The following is a 23696-nucleotide window of genomic DNA, read 5'->3' as shown; positions in this document are numbered from 1 at the left end:
CAGACTTGTATGAAAAGTTTAACTAATTTCCAAGTCCAAAAAGGGTCATAATTCAGTCAAAATAGTTGACAGAGTTATGTACACTTGCCTACAGATGGAAATCATGTTGATTAGTATATACTAGTGTTAACAGTTTCAAAGCCACAGTTCAAATATTTTGACAAAAATGACGAAGTCCAAAAAGGGCCATAATTCAGCCAAAATAGTTGTCAAGAGTTATGTACTCTTGCCTGCAGATGGAAATCATAATGATAAACAAGTGTTTAAAGTTTAAAAGCCATATGTCAAATAGTCTTGACAAAACATGGACATATATGAAAACAGAACCAATTTCCAAGTTCAAAAAGGGCCATAATTCAGCCAAAAAAGATGACAGAGTTATGTACTCTTGCCTATTGATAGAGACTATAATACTGAACAAGATATAAAAGTTTCAAAGCCATATGTCAAACACTTTACACAAAATATAAACTGGTACGAAAAACTTAACCAAGACTTCTAAGTCAGAAGGGGCCATAATTCAGCCAAAATGCTTGATGGAGTTATGTTCTCTTGCCTATAACTGGATATGGTGATGGTAAACAGGTGTTGAAAGTTTCAAAGCTTTATCTCAAAAGACTTTGTCAAAATGTAGACTGGTACGAAAAACTTAACCAAGATTTCTAAGTAAAAAAGGGGCAATAATTCAACCAAAATGCTTGATGGAGTTATGTACTCTTGCCTACAACTGGACATGATGATGGTAAACAAGTGTTGAAAGTTTCAAAGCTTTATCTCAAAAGACTTTGCCAAAATATGAACTGGTACGAAAAACTTAACCAAGATTTCTAAGTCAAAAGGGGCCATAATTCAGTCAAAATGCTTGACAGAGTTATATACTCTTGCCTATAACTGGACATGGTGATGGTAAACAAGTGTTGAAAGTTTCAAAGCTTTATCTCAAAAGACTTTGTCAAAATGTGGACTGGTACGAAAAACTTAACCAGGGTGTGACGCCGACGCCGACGCCAACGCCAACGCCGACGCCGACGCCGTGGTGAGTAGGATAGCTCTACTTATTCTTCGAATAGTCGAGCTAAAAACTACAAAGCAAATATATCTCTCTACAAAAGCATGTACTATCTTTACAGATATAACAGTTTCTTTCACAAGAACTGTAACAGACAGCACACTTGAATTGAAAATGTTTGCCAATAAAGAAGTGAAATGAAACTAGGAATGGGTAAGGGGTGTAATGCAAGGGTGGAGTCTTAGAAAGAACATGCAGTTAAAATTTGAAAAGATCATGATTTTTTTTTTCAAGGATTGGTAAGTAGAAAATTGGAATGAGAGATTTAAGAAACAATATCAGGTACTAGTAAGACAAATGTTCAAATTATATTTTTTGTTAGGAGGGGAGGGGGTATGAGCAAAACTTATCATTATTACAATATCTGACCCCAGTGACCTTGTCCTCTAGGGTACCTGACGTTTAACCAAAAGTCATAAATGTCCCTTACCAAGACAAATCCTTATACAGAATTTGATGATAGAAAGGTTAATAGTTGAGAAGATATATAGGATATTTGTTTGTTTCAGTGAAATATCAATTTTATTTCACAAGTGAGCATAAAAAAAGTGATATTTTCACGAGTGGCGTAGCCACAGGTGAAAATGACTTTTTTGGTGCTCACTTGTTAAATAAAATTGATATTTCACTGAAACAAACAAATTTTCTTTTTATTTCATGTGTAAAGCTCTACTTTTGTTGCGTAATTTATAAAATGTCGAAAATCGAGGGAAAGGTCAGCAGAAAGCATAACACAATGACGTCATTTTAACGACGTCATCGTCATTACGGTCCCTGGTATTCATAACGCTCGGTATACAATTTGACTTCAGTCGTGACGGAGGACCGGAACTGGTTCGGCAAAAACAGTGAAAAAATAAAAATGATAACCTACTGTTTCAAAACTGTAGATTATCACTTTTATTTCACTGAGAAAATTCTATAATTCACTGGAAAACTGAAACTGAACACTGCCAAAGGTGATGCCTAGATGAGTACAACAGCTCTCCTAGTTCTTCCAATTGTGGAGCTAAAAATCAGTCTATCCAGACCCACTGCAGCAAACAAGTTTCTATCTTCCAAGTAGTTTGAATGTATTCAATTTCTGCAGTATCGTGGAATCATATATTCTGCAATAAGACTGTCAATAAGATAAGAGTCGCCCCATGAGAAAACCAACTTAGTGCATTTGCGACCAACATAGATCCAGACCAGCCTGAGCATCTGCGCAGTCTGGTCAGGATCCATGCAGTTCACTTTCAAAGCCTATTGCAATTAGAGAAACCGTTAGCGAACAGCATGGGTCCGGACCAGACTGCACGGATGCGCAGGCTGGTCTGGATCCATGCTGGTTGCAAATGCACTATGTTAGTTTTCTCATAGTGTGGCTTAATTATATATACTGCAGTAAGATTATTATACCTATTCCCTGCCTGAGATTCTTCATAAAGTCTTTCGTATATACACCGCGGTCTTCCCAAATGTTGAGAATTCTGTCAAGAGATCCTCTCTGCTTTTCTCCAGCATCCCTGTGAAAAGACAACAGTAAAAACATAGGTATGCAAACAATAGGAATAACAAGACTATTGTCCAGCAATAGAAGTCCCCTTTAGATATAGAAAGGGGATTTGTCATATCTGCTGCCATAGAAACCACATTTTTTAAAACTGAAATTTATCTGAAAACCTGCATATTCTACTATTAACATAATATCTATAAGTTTTCTGTACTTTGAAAATTAACAAAGGAAAAAATCTTTTGTGACTGACAGATGGACCAACAGACAGATATAGGGACAAATTAAAAATATCTGTACACTGCTTTTGGGTTTAATGAAAACAAGAGATCACAGAGTGATCTTGGCGCCCACCAATGTGCCATTTTTGAGAGTTCCAAATTTAAAGACTTACTGACTAGCTCAAGGTCAAATTTCATTTCCATACACAACACTGTGCATGTGGTCCAAATTCGAAAGCTGTAGCTTGAGAAATGTGAAAGTAGGTCACTATATCAATTTCAAGGACAAAGTTCTTTGTACACAAAACTATGCATGTGCATCAAGTTTGAAGGCTGTAGTTTGATAAATTTGTAAGTAGGTCACTAGGTCAATCTTAAGGTCAAAGTTTATTTCAGTACACAAAACTATGCAAGTGGTCCAAATTTGAAGGCTGTAGCTTGAGAAATGTAATAGTAGGTCACTAGGTCAAAATCAAGGTCAAATTACACTTCAGAATACAAATCTATGCATGTGGTCCAAATTTAAAGCCTATACATTCAAAAATGTGAAAGTAGGTCACTAGGTCAATGTCAAGGTCAAAGTTTGCTTCGGTACACAATCCTATGCATGTACGTCTAAATTTGAAGCCTGTAGCTACAGAAATGTGAAAGTAGGTCACTAGGTCAACCTTAAGGTCAAAGTTCATTTCGGTACACAAGACTATGCAAGAGGTCCAAATTTGAAGGCTGTAGCTCGAGAAATGTGAAAGTAGGTAACTAGGTCAAAAGCAAGGTCAAATTTTATTTTGGAACACAGAACTATGCATGTGGTCCAAATTTGAAGCCTGTACCTTCAAAAATGTGAAAGTAGGTCACTAGGTCAATGTAAAGGTCAAAGTTTGTTTCGGTACATAAAATTATGCATGTGGTCCGAATTTGAAGGCTGTAGCTTGAGAAATGTGAAAGTAGGTCACTAGGTCAAAATGAAGGTCAAATTTCATTTCGGAACACAAAACTATGCATGTGGTCCAAATTTGAAGGCTGTAGCTTGAGAAATGTGAAAGTAGGTCACTAGGTCAAAATCAAGGTCAAATTTTATTTCAGAACACAGAACTATGCATGTGGTTCAAATTTGAAGCCTGTACCTTCAAAAATGTGAAATTAGGTCACTAGGTCAATATCAAGGTCAAAATTTTTTCAGTGCACAAAACTATGCATGTGGTCCAAATTTGAAGACTGTAGCTACAGAAATGTGAATGTAGGTCACTAGGTCAAAATCAAGGTCAACTCATGTCAAGGTTCATCTTGCCACTCAAAACCATACATGTGGTCTAAATTTGAATGTTGTAGGTTATTGACAAGAAGATTTTAAAAGCTTTTCCCTATATAAGTCTATATGAACCATGTGACCCCCAGGGTGGGGCCATAATTGACCCTAGGGGATGATTTGAACAAACTTGGTAGAGAACCACTAGAGGATGCTACATTACAAATGCCAAAGCCCTAGGCTTTGTGGTTTGGACAAGAAGATTTTCAAAGTTTTTCCCTATATAAGTCTATGTAAACAATGTGACCCCCGGGGCGAGGCCATATTTGACCCTAGGGGAATAATTTGAACAATCTTAGTAGAAGACCACTAGATAATGTCGCATACAAAATATCAAAGCCCTAGGCCCTGTGTTTTTGAATAAGAGGTTTTTCAAAGTTTTTCCCTATTTAAGTCTATATAAACCATGTGACCCCCGGGGCGGGGCCATATTAAACCCCAGGGAAATAATTTGAATCATTTTGGTAGAGGACCACTAGATGATGCTTCATACCAAATATCAAAGCCCTAGGCTCTGTGGTTTTGGACAAGAAGATTTTCAAGTTTTTCCCTATATAAATCTATGTAAATTATAGAAATAAACAAAGGGCCATAACTCACTAAAGAATTGTTGAACCAGTCTGATTTTCAGGGGGACACAACTAGGGTACCAATACATCATTCTGACAAAGTTTGGTCAAAATCCCCCTGGCAGTTTCTGAGGAGATGCGATAACGAGAAATTGTTAACGGAAGGACGGAAGGACGGACGTCGGACCATGGACGCAGAGTGATTTGAATAGCCCACCATCTGATGATGGTGGGCTAAAAATTCTTATACTTTTAGAGTTATGACAGAATCCACAGTGACTGGGCAGATACATGTACAAATGCAGAAAACAAAACAATGTGTATGTTGTAAAATAAAAGAATGTGTATGTTCTCCATATTGTCTCCTACCATTTTACTGGAAAACTTTGACTTTAAGGAACTGCAGGATCCAACTTTGCTACTTTTTTTGGTCATACTTTTGGCCTATTTGTTGCCATATAAACCACAATTTTTGCGATAGCAATAAAAAAATTGTGCATATTCTCCAGTTCATCACCCTATCCATGTACCCATTTCATGAAAAATATCTTGTACATTTAAGAGTTAAGACAGGACCCTGCTTTGTGTGACTAACAGACAGAAAGACAGTCCACAAGTCCCCTCCAGTGAAACACAGGTAGGACAGACAGAAGGACAGTCCACAAGTCCCCTCCAGTGAAACACAGGCAGGTGACTTATAAACAACAGAAATAACTTTTTTTATTAAATAAAGTAGGCATAAACTATTTTCACTGATAATCGAGATTTTGTTCTATGTTCTTATGAGAATTTCACTCCATAGATATTTCTTTTAGATATCATGAGAAACTACTAAATATTGTACTGCAATTCACTAATAAAGTAAATTTGCAACATCATATGCATTGTGATACAGGAAAGTGAAGAGTTGACTAGCAAAACTGTTTTACTTGTATCCTGTAGTAAAAGCTTCTGCCATAACCGTCCCAAAATCATGTGTAAATTCTGGTCCTTTCTTTTTACTGTTCTGTATGACATCATTGGCGAGATAAATGTAGATAAGTCGTCGTGGCGGAGTTACTGTAAAATAGACAGAATACATGTAGGTATAAATCATAGATTTGTCTCAATTATCTAAATATACCTATACCATCAGTAAGAGACTCCTCTGTAATACACCTCTGTCATCAAATGAGTTGAGATACTAAATAACAATAAAGGCAATGAAAGAAAATGTTTAACTAGAGCTATCACTAAAGGTGATGAATGTACCCCCCGCATGCACTGACACAGTACATTGCAATTTGATGCACACAACATTGCATAATTATGTGGACTGTATGTATATAGACTGTATGTATACAGTATAGTAACAAAAAACAAAGTCCCATAACTATGCAGAATATTTATCTAAAAGAATGTAACATGCACCATGCACAACTAGGGTTGGTACTGATCACTTGTGTGAAGTTTCATTAAATTGTGTGTAAGGGTTTGGTAGATTAGGCACGCACAAGATTGCATATGCAGACTGTATGCACATAGTATGTTAACAAGAAACAAAGTCCCATAACTCTGCAATTTTTGTCACTGAAAGAACCTAACATGCCCAATGCACAACTACTGTTGTTACTGATCACTTGTGTGAAGTTTCATTAAATTGTGTCAAGGGGATGAGGAGAGATGGTGCGCACAAGATTGTGTCTATGTATATAGTATAGTAACAAAAAAACAAAGTCCCATAACTCTGCAATTTTTGTCGCTGAAAGAACCTAACATGCCCCATGCACAACTACTGTTGTTACTGATCACTTGTGTGAAGTTTCATTAAATTGTGTCAAGGCGATGAGGGGAGATGGTGCGCACAAGATTGTGTCTATGTATATAGTATAGTAACAAAAAAAAAAAACAAAGTCCCATAACTCTGCAATTTTTTTTTCTAAAAGAACCTAACATGCCCCATGCACAACTACTGTTGGTACTGATCACTTGTGTGAAGTTTCATTAAATTGTGTCAAGGCGATGAGGAGAGATGGTGCGCACAAGATTGTGTCTATGTATATAGTATAGTAACAAAAAAACAAAGTCCCATAACTCTGCAAATTTTTTGTCTAAAAGAACCAAACATGCCCCATGCACAACTACTGTTGGTACTGATCACTTGTGTGAAGTTTCATTAAATTCTGTCAAGGGGATAAGGAGAGATGGTGCGCACAAGATCGCGTCTACGGCCAGACGGACAGACAGACAGACAACCTGAAACCAGTATACCCCCCCTTACAACTTTGTTGTCGGGGGGTACAAAAAGAGGACAAATGGGGGTTACTTGGGAATTCAAACACAGGACACTAAACAAGAGTGCCAGAATGTCACAATATACACCCGTCATAGCAAATTTCTTTACACTAGCACCTGTATTTGCAAATGGATTTTTAATTCTGTGTTTGTGTAGTAATTATTGTAATTCTTTTGTTTTTCTAAGTCCACAAAAATATTTCTTACCAGGTAGAGATAAAATTTGAAAATTACATTGATGTTGTACCACAGAAAAGTGGCCTTGGTTTTTCCCTATGGCCAATTATAAAAAAGTTACAATATAAGTTATTTATAGCAACGACTAAGGGAAGTTAATCTTAAAAAAAAATCCAAAAATAAAGAAAAAATTCTAAGTCCACACAAAAATCCTTACCAAGCAGAGACAGGTCAAAATACACATCAAAATTGGATGTAACATGCATGTTGTACTACAGAAAAGTGGTCTCAATTTTTCCCTACAACCAGTAATAAAAGTAACAACAAAGCGAAATAATTCTAAAATAGGGACCTGATTCTTATGCACAACACTCCATCTCATGATGGTGAACAATTGTGCCAAGTTACATCAAAATTCCTCCATGCATGAAGAAGATATGCTCAGTCAAAGTCATTCTTGAATTCGACCTTTGACCTCTAAGTGTGACCTTGACCTTAACCTATACTGTAAAACCCAAATAAATAAACAGACCTAGGGACCTGGTTCTTGCACATGACACTCCGTCTCATGATGGTGAACAATTGTGCCAAGTTACCTCCATGCATGAAGAAGATGTGCTCCGGAAAAAGTCTGTGGACGCTGCCTACCCGCCTGCCCGCCCGGGGTGTTCCCATAATACACCCCGTTTTTCGAATATAAAAAGCAACGAACATGGAAAAACCTTTTAGGAGTTGTATGGGCAAGTTATCACCTTTGGTCTTGACCAGTCCCCATGTAAGGTTTGATGAGTAAGAAGAATACTGTGAAATTGAGAACCTTGACATAAAACTTTTAAGAATACAGCTCAATATCTGAATTAAGTCAATAAGTGACCTTGACATCTGGGGTATGTGACACTAATTTAAAACTTAAGATTCCTTATAAGATGATAGTAAAAGGGACAGTGGCTAGGAAAGAAATGAAAGAAAAATAAACTATTCATTTATTTCAACATTTCTAGACCAAGTATAGATGTCCAGTAATTGAAAGTCGGGTAAACTGACCTCTAGATCTAGTTTAGAGGTACAGTATTGTAATCAATATGAATACTGAAAATGAAATTAGAAGAGAGGAAACTATACTTAATCAAAATCATAGGATTTTAAAAATGTTCACTTTTTTTATGGTTTTAAAAATATTGCAAGCAGGGTTGGAGACAACCCGCCCAGGGTTGGTAAACCCGCCTGGGAAAACCCGGGTTTTCCCGGGTTGGGCAATACTCCTAAAATGAATGAAGTGGGCAGTACTGGGCAATAAGAAGTTTTTCTATTTTTTTTTACCGAAACAAGTTTCTATCAGGGTTCAAATTTAGACAAGCATACATGTATAAGCTAAATGCTAGTGGAATTTGAGAATATCTAGTGGGCTTGGAATATATTAGCTAATTTCAGCTAGTCAATAATATACCAGGCAAATGTCTTCAGAGCTTTAAGTTTGTTCTGCAGGTTAACATTTTTCTTCATGAAAGGAATATTATCATTTACGAGGAGTGTTCGATATGAATTGCTTATTGTCCTCTAGCTCGATATCCACGTGGGGCACGATAAAAACCAATACCTACCTGTATAGGGTTATTCAATACCTACACAACAGTGTATAAATGTACATGTTAGACTAAGTGTAAGACATAAAATTTGCCATTTGAATACACGCAATCATTGACCACTGTAGTAAAAATGGCTGGTAGAAGCGTCGACAAGAAAGATGAAATACGGGCTTACATCAAAGCTCGCTCAAAACTTGGTTGTTCTTTGAAGCAGCTGATGACTGAACTTTCTACTGCTTATGGACCTTTTTGTGTGTCTTATGACACAGTTCGGCGGTGGAAAAAGAAATCTGAGTCTGGTGTAGAGTCCATCAAAAATGCACCGAAATCAGGTAGGCCAAAATCTGCATCTCGTAAAGAAATCGTTTCCAAAATAAAGGAAATCATTGAAGGAGATGCCAGATTTACAGTTCGTGATATTGCACAAAAGGTAGGCATATCACTATCAACGGTTCACCTTATTTTGAAGAAGCATTTGAAAGTCAGAAAGATTTCTGCTAGATGGGTGCCACATCTGTTGACTGATGAGCAAAAGAGGCAACGGGTTAAAGTGGCCAAAAAGCTGCTTCAAATGTTTCCAAAATATGACAAAAAGCAGTTTGCCAATGTTGTCACAGGTGATGAAACCTGGGTCCATTATTTTGAGCCCGTCAGAAAGGTTAGCAATAAGATCTGGGCCACTAAACACAGCAAACGCCCAATAATTGCCAAACATTCTTTGAGTGCAGAGAAGGTTTTGTATGCAATCTTCTTCTCTGGTGAAGGAGTCGCAATAAAAGTGCCGGTAAAAAGGGCAAAAGCATCACCGGAAAGTACTACAAAGACGTAGTACTGAAGAAACTGAAAAAGTATTATCAGAAACAACGTCCTGCCACTGGTTTTAAACATGTCCGTCTTCTACATGACAATGCCCCCGCTCATACCTCCGCAATAGTTCACCCCCCCCGTATTCCCCAGACCTTGCCCCATGTGATTTCTTTTTGTTTCCAAAATTGAAATCATTCCTTGCTGGGCGGAAATACCAGTCCCGACAGGCACTTGGATCTGCCATTCATCAGTACCTTATTACTGTGCCAAAATCAGCGTACCGTGATGCCTTCAAGAAGTGGATACATCGGCTGAAACTTTGCATTTCTAGCCACTGGGAGTACTTCGAGGGCATGAAATGAGCCCTTTTGGGCTAACTTGAAATTTGAAGTCTCTAGATAGAAATAAGCAATTCATTTCGAACATCCCTTGTATGTTTATAAATGATATTTTCCTGTTCAGCAAAACTCTGATATAATACATGATTGAAGCTTGCATCAAGTTAACATGGAAAGCTTTGACTTTAGCTTGTAAGAGGATAAAAATGGCACTAGCTGTTTTAAGCTAATAGATTTTTTTTTTTGGTGAATGGCTACTTACAGAGATTAATCAGTAAGTTTTGGCCAGTAAAATATTAATAAAGTAATTAAATATTATTGTTTAACATTAGCTGGTAGCTTTTCATTTCAGCTTGTGAACAAAAAGGGCACTAGCTACTTTTAGCTAGTAGAAAATGTTGCTAAATTTGACCCCTGGTCTATGTTATAAAATGTAAGCTAATTCTTACATTAAGCTTTAGTACTTTGAAAAAGTGGTGAAGTGATTACAAAGGTAGCTGACAGAACAGCTTCATTAACAAAATTATGGTTTATTTACACAACAAAATATTTTCACCAGAACGTAAACACCTTTCAACATTAAATTTTATAGTTAGATCTCTCTTAGGTCACAACTAGATTTTGCTTAACATAGGAATAGTCTACCAGTCTAGTTCTTATTTATCAAGACGTATTCTGTAACTGAACTCAAGTTTTGCAGTTTTTCCGATCCCAAGTCAGTTTCTGAGTTTCTTCTGAATAATACCAAAATTTGAAACACCCTTTCAATGATTGTTACACAGTGCAAAGAGCTTATACTTCTTTGCACAGTGTAACATTTCAGTCTATGACCTTTCAGACTCTCAATTTTGGCACTTACCACAGTGCCACAGTCTTTTCATTTTACAATCTTTTTAATCATCCACAGTAACATTAAAACAATTCCACACGGGGTCCTTAGGTTATACTTCTTTGCACAGTGTAACATTTCAGTCTATGACCTTTCAGACTCTCAATTTTGGCACTTACCACAGTACCACAGTCTTTTCATTTTACAATCTTTTTAATCATCCACAGTAACATTAAAACAATTCCACATGGGGTCCTTAGGTTTTATGGTTATATGATAGAAATGACAATGTGATCTAAACTAATTTTCATGAGTAAAATGGCCAGATTTAAGTTGTTCACACTTCTAACTTTAATCCCCTAATCTTGCTTAATAATTGCTCAGTTATCATCATAATAATGTCTATTCAGTAGATTTTTATAGATATTATAGCACTAGGCATGCAGGTGTCACTGCTATCACTATATGGGCTGTTAGTCAACTAAAGGGTTGAACTATGCATTGAAGTTTGAATTGGAATATTATATTGCCCAGTATTGACCACTATTGCCCAGTAAAACCCGGATTTTCCCAGTATTACCCACTGGGCTGGGCAATATGCTTAAAACCCGGGTTTTTGCCAACCCTGAGTGCAAGTGACAGAAAACGGAAGTATCAATAATCCTCTAACCTAAGAAAGACCTGATCATGAATTTGATAAATTATTAATAGTAATTAGGGACTTGTTTTCCTTAATGGAAGCTTTTATACAAAACTCATGTTATTCTCGGGACTGAAGGATTAAGATAATTATTATATTATTATTATTATTATTATACCAGATTTATATAGCGCCCTTTTCATGACAAACACATTCAAAGGCGCTTTACATACAGCAAATGCAGCCATGCAGGGCGCGAAATTCATCCTCTACTAGCACAGACACAGAGCGATCTGACCAGAGGGACAGAGTGAGATAAAGCCCCCAGAAGAGATAGAGAGAAATCCTTTTTAGATACAGACTTGTCCGGCTGACTTAGCCTAGCTCTTAGCGAATAGACAGTCTGGTTCTTTAATGTACCCGATGTATAGCACCGATACAGGTGAAGCCGTCTTTCCTGGGAAGAACCAGTACAGGCCTCTAAGTTAGGTGGGAGACACTCAAGAGCATCTCAGAAATTTCCAGTGCTGGACCGGGATTCGAACCCCGGACCTCTGGATTGACAGTCAAGCGTGTTACCACTAGACCACCGGCCCACCTACCTATAATAAACTTATGCTTTTCTTTAGTATTTTACACCTGGATTGTGCTCATCAATTGTTATTTTGTCCTCCAGCCACTTCCATTTGTAACTGCTAGGAGAAAGATACAACAAGTCATCACAAAGTTGCTAAACTACGTATTTTCGTAAACATTTTTTAAAAGCTCTCACTTCGGTTGGAGCCATTCTGAATACGAGATATTAACACATGTTTCCATTAGTAACAGGTCAAGTACCAAAAGACTGGAAGAGAGCAATTTTTGCACCTGTTTACAAGAAAGGTCCAAAATCCAAGGCTAGTAACTATAGATAGGCCCATATCCCTAATATGTACTGCCTCTAAATTAATGGAACATATTCTTGTCTCACTTTGACAGAAAAGATCTCCTTAGCCAGTATCAACATGGCTTCAGCTCAAAGCATAGCTGTGAAACAAAACTTACAAGTTTCACAAAAGAGGTATTTGACAATCTTGAGAATGGCCAACAGACTGATGTCATCAACACAGACTTCAGTAAAGCCTTTAAATACCATAAATTGATTCATAAACTTGATACCCTGGGAGTCCAACCATTAGCATCCCAATGGATCAATTCATTTCTCAAGGACTGAGGAGTAGTTGTGGATGGCTTCACCTTAGACGAACTTCCTGATCTTTCTGGGGTTCTACAAGGATCAGTTATTGGCCCTTGTCCCTTCATAGCCTACTTAAAGACCTCCCAGAGTCCATCAAATGTAAAGTAATTAATACCGATATAATCATTAAATTTAGACTTTTGGCTAGAAAGTGCAAAAAACAGATCTGATTCTGAAAAGCATTAAAACATGACAAAATGACAGTAATTTAAAAACATAGAGTAAAATTGTATCAGTACAGTACATTGAATGTTTAATAGTACATAGAGTAAGCATATTTATCGATATGACACAATTATGCAGTAGGCGCGGCGTGTAATCTATAAATAACCTGTGTACTGACAACAATAGGACGTATATAAATGATTTTTAAATTTGTTTTTAAAGTTTTAAAGTTTTTAAAGTTTCGTGGTTAATAAAATAAAAGCAGTAGAGCATAGATGTAGTTCATGGTCAGTGGCAGTTTTTCTTAGGCGTTTCAGGAGTGTAAGGAAGGTAATCGCGGCTCTTACCCTGGATGACAAAATTTAATAAATTTAATTATATATCTCATATTCTGTTCATTATTTTGGCAATTTAGATACAATTCAGGGGGATATAACATTTAAAACATTACAAAAACAATAAAATACTCTAGCCATGACCCAGACATATTCCAAAACTAACACCAGGGCCTTGAATTAAGGTTCCCTTTTAATTATATCATATGAATCTAATACTTTGGAATCAATCCAGGCACCGACCTGTATCTGGCAACGGGTCTCAAAATTCAAATCTCGCTGGGCCTACAACTGATTAGTTTGACTGGAAACAGTCATAACTACGCAGCGCAGCGTAAACAAATAAAAATGAATAAAACAAAACAAAACAAAACCATCAAATGCAAGTCAAGACTTTTTGCAGATGACACTATTGCCTATCTGATGGTTAAATCCTCCCTTGACTCCCAATCCCTACAAAATGATCTCATTCCCTAGAAGCCTGGGAAAAGCACTGGTCACTGGAGTTCAATAAGGGTAAGTGTGAGGTATTGAGGATTACTCGAAAGAAAAGTCCTATCACCTACAATTATACCACTCCATAATAATGATAATATAGCACTCAGGGTTTTTTCTAGCAAATTTGAGAACATAGCCTATACCCTCAAAATTGGGAATTTTGACGCGTAAATGTTCCAAATTGGGAAATGTTTAGTCCCATAGGATATAGTAAGAATGTGTTTAAGCACTCCCTCGTGCACATGTTTCACTTTGTACAACCTCTTTAACATACTTCTATTATAAAATTGTCCATAATTTGGTCAATAGTTGTGCAATTTTGATGAAATTTTTTTCAGAATGTAGATTGGGAATTTTTGCACTCATTTTGGGAAAAATACGTACTTTTTGGCATTGGGAATATAGCCGAATAACGGCTATAAAAACGGCCGAAAAAAACGCCTGGCACTAGAAACTACAGAAGCTGCTAAATACCTGGGCATCAAGTAAAGATCTCAGTTGGTCAAAACACATTGATAACATCACATTGAAAGCAAATAATTCACTTAGATTCATCAAAAGAAATGTCAAAACAAACAAAAGAAAACTAAGGGCATGACTAGATACCGGAAAGGGCCCTTTCCGTGGTATTTGATCGGAAAGGGCCTAACATGTTCGGAAAGGGCCTGCCATATGTTTATTATTAGAAATTAAGGAATTATTTTTTCATATTTCATTTTTGCATTAAAAAAGAAAATAAATTATGACAAAAAAAATTCAATTATATATTTTTACATAATTTATAGACAAATTACGAGTCATGGCATAAACCGCGCTGATCGGAAAGGGCCTAACATGATCGGAAAGGACATGTCATATGTTTATTATTGGAAATAATTTAATAATTTCTTCATATTTCATTTAACAAATCAAAAAGGAAAGAACTTACGAAAAAAATATATCATTTTTCGATTTTTAAATGAATTATAGACAAAATACGGGTCATTGCATAAACCGCGCTGATCGGAAAGGGCTTCAATGGAAAGGGCCTTTCACATGTTTAATATTGAAAATTATTTAATTGTTTCTTCATATTTCATTTAACAAATAAAAAGGAAAATAAATTATGAATAAAAAATAGCAATTTTCGATTTTTAAATGAATAATAGACAAAATACGCGTCAGTACATAAACCGCGCTGATCGGAAAGGGCTTAACATGATCGGAAAGGGCCGGTCAAATGTTTATTATCAGAAATTATAGAATTATTTCTTCATATTTCTTTTTGGCATAAGAAAGAAAATAGATATTCAGATATTATATATTTTATTCATTATAGTCTCATCAATGTACTATATACATGGAGTTAAAACATATAAACTAAAGTACATTGTCATTCATAAATGAATTACAAGAGACTTTTAATAATTTACTTTTAGACATCCACATTACTGTATGAATAACAGTCACAACTGATATCATATATATCCTAAAAACTGAAGAATGGACAGTTTTCAAATATCTCATATATCTAAAGAAATACTTTTTAATAATTTATTTTATTCTTAATTTGATAAATTAAACATGATACATGAATGTAATTGATACAGATCAATTGGAAGTTTAATTATAACCAATATTCTTGAGATATACTTTTAAAAATTTATTGCTTATCTTTCTGTTTAAAGTATCTTATAATTGTTTATAACGAACGGACAGGTCATTCAAGTGTCACCTGTCAATCAACAAGTTGAGTAAACACTGATTGCTATACGTGTCAATCAAAATAATTAAAGAAGGTTAAGGATGTTTTTACGGCTTTTCGTTGTTAAAATAATCTGCCATTGAGTAAATGATGCTTCATTCAAGGCGATTATCTGTCCAGTATAAAGAAATTGTTAGACATTATTTGTCGCATGTCACTTGTGTGTGCTTACAAATATACTGATTAATTGATATAATCAATAGGTGTGATAATCCAATCAAACTCTATCAGGACTAATCAGAGGCACGTGTTTGTTACGCCGCATACATCATGTTAATTGTGCTTTGACAATGAACGCAGTAAACGTTTTTGTAATTATATATTAAACATAATATAATTCTTTTGAAAACTGATTTTTCATAATTTATTTTCTTCTTAATTTATCAAATTAAACATGAAGAAATGATTCAATTAGTTCCAGTAATAAACATACGGACTGTCCTTTCCGATCAGCGCCGTTCATGCACTGCCACGTGTTTTGTGTATAATTCATTTAACAAGAGCTGTCCGTAAGACAGCCAAGCTCGACTATTCGAAATATTGTCACAGAAGCAGGAAATTATTACCCAAAATGTTAAATATCAAAAGAGTTTTAAGTTCGAAAGGGGACATAATTTGACCAAAATGCATATCAGAGTTATGGGACTTGATGCTATCAACTAGTTTTATAACCCCAAAGAAACATGTTAAGTTTCAATTCAATATCTGCATTAGTTTTGGGATAGTAACTTGCATGTAAAACTTTAACCAGAATTTTCTAAGTCCAAAAGGGGGCATAATTTGCTCAAAATACATGTTAAGAGTTATGGAACTTGAAACAGAGAGGTTGGTTATTGACCTAGAAAAAGAATAAATAAGTTTCAAAGCTATATGCCTTTTGGTAATAGCTGTATGTACTTGCACGCAAAACTTTAACCAGGATTTCTAAGTCCAAAAGGGGGCATAATTTGCCCAAAATACATGTCAGAGTTATGGGACTTGATTCTATCAACTAGTTTTATAACCCACGAAGACACATGTGAAGTTTCAATTTAATATCTGTAGTAGTTTTGGAGATAGTAACTTGCATGTAAAACTTTAACCAGGATTTTCTAAGTCCAAAAGGGGGCATAATTTGCCCAAAATACATGTCAGAGTTATGGGACTTGACCTAGTGAGGTAGGTAATTGATCTAGAAAAAGAAAAAATAAGTTTCAAATCTATATGCCTTTTAGTAACAGCTGTATGTACTTGCACGCAAAACTTTAACCAGAATTTTCTAAGTCCAAAAGGGGGCATAATTTGGCCAAAATACATGTCAGAGTTATGGGACTTGACCCAGTGAGGTAGGTAATTGATCTAGAAAAAGAAAAAATAAGTTTCAAATCTATATACCTTTTAGTAATAGCTGTATGTACTTGCATGCAAAACTTTAACCAGAATTTTCTAAGTCCAAAAGGGGGCATAATTTGGCCAAAATAAAGGTCAGAGTTATGGGACTTGGTGCTATCAACTAGTTTTATAACCCCGAAGACACATGTGAAGTTTCAATTTAATATCTGCATTAGTTTTGGAGATAGTAACTTGCATGTAAAACTTTAACCAGAATTTTCTAAGTCCAAAAGGGGGCATAATTTGCTCAAAATACATGTTAGAGTTATGGAACTTGACCCAGTGAGGTTGGTAATTGACCTAGAAAAAGAATAAATAAGTTTCAAAGCTATATGCCTTTACATGATAGCTGTATGTACTTGCATGCAAAAACTTAACCAAGGTGTGACGCCGACGCCGACGCCGACGCCAGGGTGAGTAGAATAGCTAGACTATTCTTCGAATAGTCGAGCTAAAAATCGAATACTGATTTTTTTTCTGAATTTATTTTCTGTTTTATTTGTTAAATGAAATGTGAAGAAATAATTAAATAATTTCAAATAATAAACATGTGACAGGCCCTTTCCGATCATGTTATGTCCTTTCCGATCAGCGCGGTTTATGCCATGACTCGTATTTTGTCTATAATTCATTTAAAAATCGAAAATTGCTATTTTTTATTCATAATTTATTTTCCTTTTTATTTGTTAAATGAAATATGAAGAAACAATTAAATAATTTTCAATATTAAACATGTGAAAGGCCCTTTCCATTGAAGCCCTTTCCGATCAGCGCGGTTTATGCAATGACCCGTATTTTGTCTATAATTCATTTAAAAATCGAAAATTGATGATATTTTTTTCTTAATTTATTTTCTATTTCATTTGTTAAATGAAATATGAAGAAATATTTAAATAATTTCAAATAATAAACATATGACAGGCCCTTTCCCTTCATGTTATGTCCTTTCCGATCAGCGCGGTTTATGCCATGACTCGTATTTTGTCTATAATTCATTTAAAAATAAAACAAAATGAAAACTTTTTTTCATAATTTATTTTCTTTTATTATGTCATAATGAAATATGAAGAAATAATTAAATAACTTCCAATAATAAACATATGGCAGGCCCTTTCCGATCATGTTAAGCCCTTTTTGCGGAAGGCAGTGGCTAGAGAACCGGAATCGGTTCCCTAGACTCCAGACTTATTCGTCCGGAACCGGTTCTCTAGCCAAAGTACTGGGCATAGGCTAGGGAACCGGAATTTTTTTCTATGCATATAGCTGCCGAAATTCACATTGTTTCTTATAATTAATATCATGCATGTTATTATCTTAACTAATTTAACCATTTCAGCAAGCAATACCCTTGCCTTTATCTGCATTTACCTGCGTTTAATAACAACATAATCAAAGTTTACTCATCATCATCATCATTACCATCATCATCATCATCATCATCAATAAAAACCAAACTACAAAAGAAATATTTATTTTCAGCACGTTCAGAATGGGATGTCCTGTCACAATCAACGCTTTATTTCGACTTGCTCTGATGCCGACAACGATTTCCGCTATCATTCGGACTAGTTTATATCAATCCAATATGGCGGACAGTATGTGGCGAGTGCGCTTTTGAAGACGCAGGTAAATACAGATAAATGCAAGGGCACTGCTTGCTGAAATGGTTAAATAAGTTAAGATAATAACATGCATGATATTTTTCAAAAGAAACAATGTGAATTTCGGCAGCTATATACATAGAAAAAAAATTCCGGTTCCCTAGCCTATGCCCAGTACTTTGGCTAGAGAACCGGTTCCGGACGAATAAGTCTGGAGTCTAGGGAACCGATTCCGGTTCTCTAGCCACTGCCTTTGCGGAAAGGGCCCTTTCCGGTATCTAGTCATAGCGGAAAACTAATGCACCAGAAAATCATAAATTATAGTCTCGAGAAGAACACAATTGGATAAAATAAATCCATTAACTGAATTAATTTTCAACTTTTTACCATGCCATATGCTTATATTTACCTTAGTTATTTCCCTTCCTATACAGTACCAGCTGTTCAAAAACTTGATAAAAATTTGTTTTACCTTTCTTCAGTTCTCGAAGCCAAACTTGTACAATCGTTTTGGAATGCTTTCTGTGATGGATCAGCCACAGAGATAGCGTCTGTATACTTTGCTGTGTGCCATTTAATTCGTTTAATTTCTTAGCGAGATTGCTGTCCGAAAACGAAGACATGTTTGTTTTCGTTTTAATCTGTGCAATGTGTAATGACTTGTCCCAAGCGGAAGTTCCGGTTTAAAATATTATATGTCCCCAGTGAATAAGTACTATCAGTATATATGTACCGAAAGAACAGTTCGAAAAACTAAAATTGAGAGACCTCTTACTCAATTTTGAAGAACTATAGACACCTTAAAATTAATTAAGCTGCTCTTATATTTATTGACTTCTCCCTCAGTTCAAACCGGAAGTTATTTTTGGATTGCATCAAACATCAATTTTATAACAAAATGCCATATGCAAACCAACCTACTGTTCAAATCACACAAGTTTCGGACGAGAATATAAAATTTATCCTCGAAGATACCGATCTGAGGTACTTATCAATATAACGTGCAGTGACACGTACACAAAACTTGATTTTATCCTGTTTTCGCGAGAAGCGATACCAGAATCCGGTCTAGGAAAGTGGTAAATTTACAGACAATCTATCAATTTACAGATTTTTCAATTTATAAATTTATACATTGTATGTATGAAAACTGAAATGGTGCTGGGACAACCTGGACCATTCTCGATAGCGACGTTATGGATAAAATCCCGTTTTCCGGTAGGCAGTGGCTACGATTATGGTACCGTAATCCTAGCCTCCGGTTCTAGGATTACGGGAGTTCCGTATACCAAGACAACCATATGGGAATAGGCTAGGATTACTGAAGTATTTAAGAGACATCAAATTTATGTTAGGGCATGCATAAATGACATTGTAAACTTACTCATTTCACTCAATTTCACTTAATATTTCGTGCTATCGATCGGCCGTTTTGGGTTAGTATAATCTTAATGGCGGTGCGCGGAAATATTATAGAATTATCTATGTTTCGTACATACCTGCATTTTTTTCATCAAGTCAACACAAATGGTCTTTAATAACATACAATATGGTTATAAATCATAAAATTCAAAGTATAGAATTTTTTTTTTAATCTAACTTTGACACTCCTATTTCTAATATATTTCCGCGCGCCGCCATTAAGATTTTACTAACCCAAAATGGCGGATAGAAAACGCGAAATAATAAGGCAGGCATGAAAAATTAAGTGAAATAAGTAAGTTACAACATCATTTATGCGTGTCCTAACATATACTTTATGCCTCTTAAAATACTTCTGTAATCCTAGCCTATCCTCATAGGGTTGTCTAGGAATACGGAACTTCCGTAATCCTAGAACCGGAGGCTAGGATTACGGTACCGTAATCGTAGCCACTGCCTTTCCGGTATTGATCAAGTTGGATATCCGGGCACTTCAGCGTATCGCGTTGTGTAGCAACAAGCGGAGGTGACAGCAAATGCTAAATTGTAATTGAAAAGCGTTTCTTGTTTCACTAGTGCTTCTTTGTTTAAAATAAAATTTTTGGCAATATTAATAATTCAGTGAATTTATAATGTAGCATGATGTTCTAGATTATCACTCCCGAGAAAGAAATCTTTCCTTTTTTAGGTTTCAGACGTGATATTCATCATTTATCCATCATTGATCTGTGTAAGCTGCATTAGGTCTCATATTTGTGACGGACTAGATGAAAATTATAATTTAAAAAATCGGAGGTCTTAACAGAAAATCTAGCTGATCTAATTAGGTTTCTTCATTCGTTTCACTTTTCTCGTTCTATTTTGTAGCCTGCCATTAAAATACTTCTGAAAGCCAGATATACGTTCTGCAGTGGCAAAAGTGATTCTGTCACGCCAAATTTAATCAAATCAGCACCTCTTACCTAAAATTCTGATTTGTGTGAGATTTAATGAGAGGTGTCATAATTTAAAGCTTACTAGTACATTATGCGTAAATACTGGAGAAGGGATTTTTTCTCCCTCGAAGCATATCTGGATCACAATAGAAGATCTTTATCTGCATTTATAACACAAAGGGATTTTTTATATGTTACAGTTGTTTTAAATGTAAATTATGACATCTAGAGCTACTGTGTTGTACACGTGGAGATAAAATGATATATAATAACTGCATGCTATATAGTTTCTTTTGATGACTTCTATTTACGAAAATACTGATCTCTGATTAATTGTCAGTTTTTTAAAACTGAGAACGATAATTTGCACGTTTTGTCTAGAATAATTTTAGTCATATCTTATAGATTTCAATTTCCATATTTTTTTGTTAATTGTTAGACTGTCACAAAATTTTGACTTCTTCCACATACCACAAAATTAAAGCATTCATTCCAGTCATAAGTCATAAATCACTATGGAAACCAATCAGTATGTGGTATATTAATGAAAACCAGTTTTGACCAGTTCCTATTATAATGACTATCACCAAAGAGTTATAAAAATAAATAGATTGGCAACTTGAAAGGCATATAGAGCAAATCTCACCAACCTCCCGTGACAAAAAAACGAGATCTCGTTTACTGGAAGTGGCGCTTTCTCCACGCGCCATTTTGTATGCGAAAGCAATTATTCATCAGTAAAATAATTATCACCGTATGACCACGCTTCTTTCGATGGCAAAAAAACCCATGTACTTCGTGTCTTAAGACCATTTCAAATTAAACTAATTTTGTTTTAGAAGCTAACATGTATTTTAAATGTAGTTTTAAAGGTACAAATTGTAACTCCATGCTCGCCGATGTTTGTTTTTAGTAAGATAACGCCGAATCACGCTCTGACACGAGATTACAGCCAGTTGCCATTCTGTGTATTTTATACCTCTTTGCTATCACTAATTAATAGAGTGATTTCCTGTTTGTTTTATCCCTCTAATGTACCCCTTCGGGGCCTTATGGTAATTTCCTGTCTTATCTGTTTGATGTATGCCTTCAGGGTCTTATGATTATTGTTATTTGCGTGTCAGTTGACAAAAGGATTAATAGAGCTACTATATAAAAAACCTTAATTAATACACATGCCCGAGCATATAATTCATTTGAAATTTTAAAATCAATTCACCAAACTAATTTTTTACTGGAAGGACATTCCTTAAAAAAAAAAAAGACTGAAATAAGATTATATAGAGAATAAAGTATAAATTTTCTAACTTTTATTAAATGACATACTTAATGTACTTTGACATTATAGCATTTTACATATTAAAACTAAATAAAATATATCGCATAAAGTACATTTCAGAAAATGGCAGCAACATAATTATTTCAGAGCATTAAAACATTAAGAAAATCCGCTTATATTAAAAAGACACAAAAAAATCAGAAAATTAATTTAATAATTTATTTGATTTGTTCTTTCTTGATTACTTGAAAAAAAATCTTTTTCAAGACACTTAAAAGATTCTCTGAAAGGAACAACTGCTACGATTTTAAGCAAAGAAGTTGAATAAAAATATGTTCACAGATAGAGCTATTTAGTTTACTTTAATATGTATATATGCTAACTGAGAAGATGTTGAATAAGCTTGGGAACTTGTTTCAATTATAACTAATCCGTAGCGCCGAAGAGCTGACAAATACATAATCTGTCACTTTTTTCCAGACCGTTTTAAAAGCCCACAAAATCAGTTATTACAAAAACCCTATTTTTTTTTTTAAAAATATATAGATTGTACCTTAGCGTAAGGACTGCAGATAATAAAAAAAAATGACTCTTGATTTGTTTTATTTGAAAATAAAAACATCACAACCCACACCGCTAATTAATTCGCTACGAATTGCAGGGTCCTGCTTTCACCTCCAAGGTAATTTGCATAATCGATTGCTCCGGATGTGACGTCATGCCGACCTGATCAATTAACCACCAATAAACGCCCGTTCCCGGTTTTGCGGTGAGTGGGGTATCGGCCATTACGCTACATGGCGGTAGTGTTTTGATTCTCTTTTTATCAAGTTTTAAACAAAGAAAATTGAAAGTATTGCAGATTATCATTAAACATTGTTGTAATTAAGATGTAGCAAAAATATCCTCAAAGTTTACTTTATTTTTGAAATTTTATCTTTTATTCTACACTGCCGCTTCCGTGGCTCGATACCGAAGGTGTGAAATTATTCGCATTTTTCAAGGTAAACAGATTATTTTTGAAAAAAAAATGTTGCCAAGGTCGTAGAATAGTTATTCCATTTTGAGAAAGTAAGAACTTTCCTAAATCCTTATCTTCTGGCAAAACTAATCGCTAATATCTTTATATCGGTTAATCTTGCCAGCCCCCCTGACCCTATTTACGGAAATACCGGAAAACAGGATTTATCCTTAATGTTGATATGGTCAGTGGGACAACCCGGACCAGACAATTCGGATTTCGGACCATACTCTGGACAGCCCGGACCACATTTCAGAACAACCTGCACCATGTCTCTGAATGATCTATACCACTATGTTTTGCCAAATAATGTTCCTTGATGTCTTAGAATAACTAGTACAGCCGAAGATGAATAATGCTCATTTTTAGTAAGACTTAGTTCTAGTTTGATGTTATGGACGACCCGGACCATATCATGGACGACCCGGACCAAGGTTTTGGACAACCTGTACTATGTTTCAATATCTACTTTATATTGTACTTGTTAATGATTATATTCTCCTGTTATTCCCAAGAAATATAAGGGGCCTCCGTGGCCGAGTGGTTAAGGTCGCTGACTTCAAATCACTTGCCCCTCATCGATGTGGGTTCGAGCCTCACTCGGGGCGTTGAATTCTTCATGTGAGGAAGCCATCCAGCTGGCTTACGGAAGGTCGGTGGTTCTACCCAGGTACCCGCTCGTGATGAAAAAATGCACGGAGGGGCACCTGGGGTCTTCCTCCACCATTAAAGCTGGAAAGTCGCCATATGACCTATCATGTGTCGGTGCGACGTTAA

General features: G+C 35.5%; 2 protein-coding genes across 2 annotated transcripts in view; one reads left to right on the top strand and one right to left on the bottom strand.

Annotated features, from left to right (window-relative positions):
• LOC128558017 (regulation of nuclear pre-mRNA domain-containing protein 1B-like) overlaps positions 1 to 18890 on the bottom strand; it is a 31726-nt gene extending 12836 nt beyond the window's left edge. Inside the window, exons 1-3 of the mRNA XM_053546760.1 lie at positions 18735 to 18890; positions 5590 to 5719; positions 2471 to 2577 (exon numbers count right to left, since the gene is read on the bottom strand). Coding sequence (XP_053402735.1) covers positions 2471 to 2577; positions 5590 to 5719; positions 18735 to 18885 — 388 coding nt within the window. The 5' untranslated portion in view covers positions 18886 to 18890. The remainder of the gene's footprint in view (positions 1 to 2470; positions 2578 to 5589; positions 5720 to 18734) is intronic.
• Positions 18891 to 19120: 230 nt separating this feature from the next.
• The window catches only part of LOC128557687 (DNA-directed RNA polymerase II subunit RPB3-like), a 37769-nt gene continuing 33193 nt past the window's right edge, over positions 19121 to 23696 (top strand). The window contains exon 1 of the mRNA XM_053545639.1: positions 19121 to 19246. Coding sequence (XP_053401614.1) covers positions 19161 to 19246 — 86 coding nt within the window. The 5' untranslated portion in view covers positions 19121 to 19160. The remainder of the gene's footprint in view (positions 19247 to 23696) is intronic.

Source organism: Mercenaria mercenaria, chromosome 6 (genome assembly GCF_021730395.1).
Source record: "Mercenaria mercenaria strain notata chromosome 6, MADL_Memer_1, whole genome shotgun sequence".
Taxonomy (NCBI): Eukaryota; Metazoa; Mollusca; class Bivalvia; order Venerida; family Veneridae; genus Mercenaria; species Mercenaria mercenaria.
Note: the sequence above shows the minus strand (reverse complement) of the source record. Positions and strands in the feature narration are given on the sequence as shown.